Below are 2,923 nucleotides of genomic sequence, written 5' to 3'. Positions count from 1 at the left end.
GAATCTAAGAACTTTACAGAGAAGGGGGAAAAAAAAAAAAAAAAACCTGGAGCCGCCGCCCAAGCGCTCCACTAGCAGGAACTTTTCTCCCGGTGTAAAACTCTTTGATTGGCTGTTCGCACGCGCCTGCCCGCGCCCTCCATTGGCTGAGCAGACACGCGACCGGCGCGAGGAGGGGGCTGGGAGAGGAGCGGGGGGAGACACACTGGCGCGTGCCGCTTTTTAAAGGGGCGCAGCGCCTTCAGCAACCAGAGAAGCTTCGTTGCACGCGACCTGGTGTGTGATCTCCGAGTGGGTGGGGGAGGGTCGAGGAGGAGGAAAAAAAAAAACTAGACATTGCAGTAGAGACCCGGGAAGGGGTTTTTGGTTGAGCTTGTTTGCCAGTGCCTCCTCCGACCCTGAGCCGCCGAGCCTCTGCAGTGCAATGTCCCGCCTGCTGCATGCAGAAGAGTGGGCTGAGGTGAAGGAGTTGGGGGACCACCATCGCCATCCCCAGCCGCACCACCTCCCGCAGCCGCCGCCACCCCAGCCTCCTGCGACCCTGCAGGCAAGAGAGCATCCGGTCTACCCGGCCGAGCTGTCCCTCCTGGACAGCACCGACCCACGCGCCTGGCTGGCTCCCACTTTGCAGGGCATCTGCACGGCACGCGCCGCCCAGTACTTGCTCCATTCCCCAGAGCTGGGTGCCTCCGAGGCCGCCGCGCCCCGGGACGAGGCGGACGCCCGAGGGGAGCTGGTGAGAAGGAGCGGCGGCAGTGGCAGCAGCAAGAGCCCGGGACCGGTGAAAGTGCGGGAACAGCTGTGCAAGCTGAAAGGCGGGGTGGTGGTAGACGAGCTGGGCTGCAGCCGCCAGCGCGCCCCTTCCAGCAAACAGGTGAACGGCGTGCAGAAGCAAAGGCGGCTGGCGGCCAACGCCAGGGAGCGACGCAGGATGCACGGGCTGAATCACGCCTTCGACCAGCTTCGCAACGTTATCCCGTCCTTCAACAACGACAAGAAGCTGTCCAAGTACGAGACCCTGCAGATGGCCCAGATCTACATCAACGCCTTGTCCGAGCTGCTTCAAACCCCCAGCAGCGGAGACCAGCCGCCGCCGCCACCAGCATCTTGCAAGAGCGACCACCACCACCTTCGCGCCGCCGCCCCCTACGAAGCAGGCGCGGGCACCGCGACCGCAGCGGGGACGTCGCCAGCCTCGGGTGGGGCTCAGCGACCGACCCCTCCCGGCAGCTGCCGGACTCGCTTTTCGGCCCCGGCCTCCGCCGGCGGTTACTCTGTGCAGCTGGAAGCTCTGCACTTCTCGACTTTCGAGGACAGCGCCCTGACGGCGATGATGGCGCAAAAGAACTTGTCGCCTTCGCTGCCTGGGGGCATCCTGCAGCCAGTGCAGGAGGAAAGTAGCAAAACTTCCCCCCGATCCCACAGAAGCGACGGGGAGTTTTCCCCCCATTCCCATTACAGTGACTCGGATGAGGCAAGTTAGGAAGGTGTCCAAAACCCGGAAAACTGAGACAGAAACAAAATCACCCTTTTCCAGTGCGCGGAGAGCCCCGCGGTAAAAGATCCCCGCACCCTTTTAATTTTTGCTAAGTGATGGTCGTTGTTTAGCAACGACTTGGCTTCAGATGGCAGCTACATTTGATGGTTTGCAAAAGCCGCAGCTATCCCAAACTTCCTATCGTCCATGTTGTTCGGTGAATGCTTGCTGTTAAAAGTTGTGTTCTGTTCTCCCACATTCTGCTCTTCCTGTAGATAGATAAGGTTTAATTATATGTACTCATACATAACAACATTATTCTAGTTCTCTGCTGCCAATACGCTGCTAAAACATCGACTCTACTTCTTTGTCGCTGGTTTGTGTTTAATTTATTTTATGCCCTGGGCATCCATCCTTGTGTGTTGCGCGCACTCGCGTGTGGCAGAGTGAGTATTCCGAAGTTGTCTCCCAAAATTCATTGTGAAACGCAAAGTTAATGCTTCCAAGGTGAATGAGTTTTGACTATGGAATTGTTGGAAAACAATGAACTTTGAGGTTTATATATTGCATAAGCATACCCAGTATATATATCGGACCGCGAGAGAACCTTGGCGTCTTTTCGGAAACTTGGCGCACGCACTTTATCAGCCGCCACTACTGCGGCTCTGGGACAAACTCAACTGCCAATTGCAGACCAGTTTTTTATTTTTTTTTAATACAGCCACTTATGATCCTTATGCTCTTTACAAATGTTTGTTTTTAAAAAATAAATAAATAACCTACATCCAGTAGTGTCAAAAGCATTTGGTCAATTTTATTTTGCTTTAATATCAGAAGACATATTTATTATTGAGTGTTTGCTACCATTTCTACATATCTTGATTCATTTTTTTACTTTTTTCTACTCGAGATCATTTTATTTTAATTTAGCAAAGCCAACTGCCATTGTTTTATGTATTCCTTTTGCAAAATGATAAAAATAAATGTGAAAATAACTTTCACTTGTCAGTTACTTATTTCATTCTAATATAAGCATAAAAACAGTTTAAAATGACCTTGAATGTTTGAACTGTCTTCTATTAAATGTAAGTTTATATGAACCACGAGTTTTGAAGAAAAATTCCGTTATAAACCTTGTAGCATCAAGTAATCCAATACAGAAAAGCGATTGGGTCAATAATTAAATGGTGAGATAAAACCTTTCCCAAATTTTCAATACAATTTTGCCTCTAGAATCTTCCCAGGATCTTTCCGTGCTCCTTATTCCCATTCCCAACAACCTCTGCAAGGAGTCTGAGATCTCCTAGGATCTAGCCAGTAGTGAACTTTACCAGGATTAGCTATTTCACTTCATAAAAACTTTAGCCAAGTTGAAAGCTTTCCCCTCCACCCCGAAGTTCAAATACACAACACAAGCTTTCTCTCCTTCCTCCCTCCTGCTCTCTC

At 51.0% G+C, this 2,923-nt stretch overlaps 1 protein-coding gene across 1 annotated transcript; it reads left to right on the top strand.

Moving 5' to 3' along the window:
• The first annotated feature begins 285 nt into the window (after nucleotides 1–285).
• ATOH1 (atonal bHLH transcription factor 1) lies at nucleotides 286–2,473 on the top strand. Its single transcript, NM_001098099.1, is given in 1 exon segment — nucleotides 286–2,473. A coding segment is annotated over 1 exon segment (1,059 nt). The 5' UTR covers nucleotides 286–424; the 3' UTR covers nucleotides 1,484–2,473.
• Nucleotides 2,474–2,923: the final 450 nt, after the last annotated feature.

The sequence above is a fragment of the Bos taurus genome, chromosome 6 (assembly GCF_002263795.3).
Source record: "Bos taurus isolate L1 Dominette 01449 registration number 42190680 breed Hereford chromosome 6, ARS-UCD2.0, whole genome shotgun sequence".
Classification (NCBI taxonomy): Eukaryota; Metazoa; Chordata; class Mammalia; order Artiodactyla; family Bovidae; genus Bos; species Bos taurus.
The sequence above is the reverse complement of the archived record's forward strand: the minus strand, read 5'-3'. Positions and strand labels throughout refer to the sequence as shown.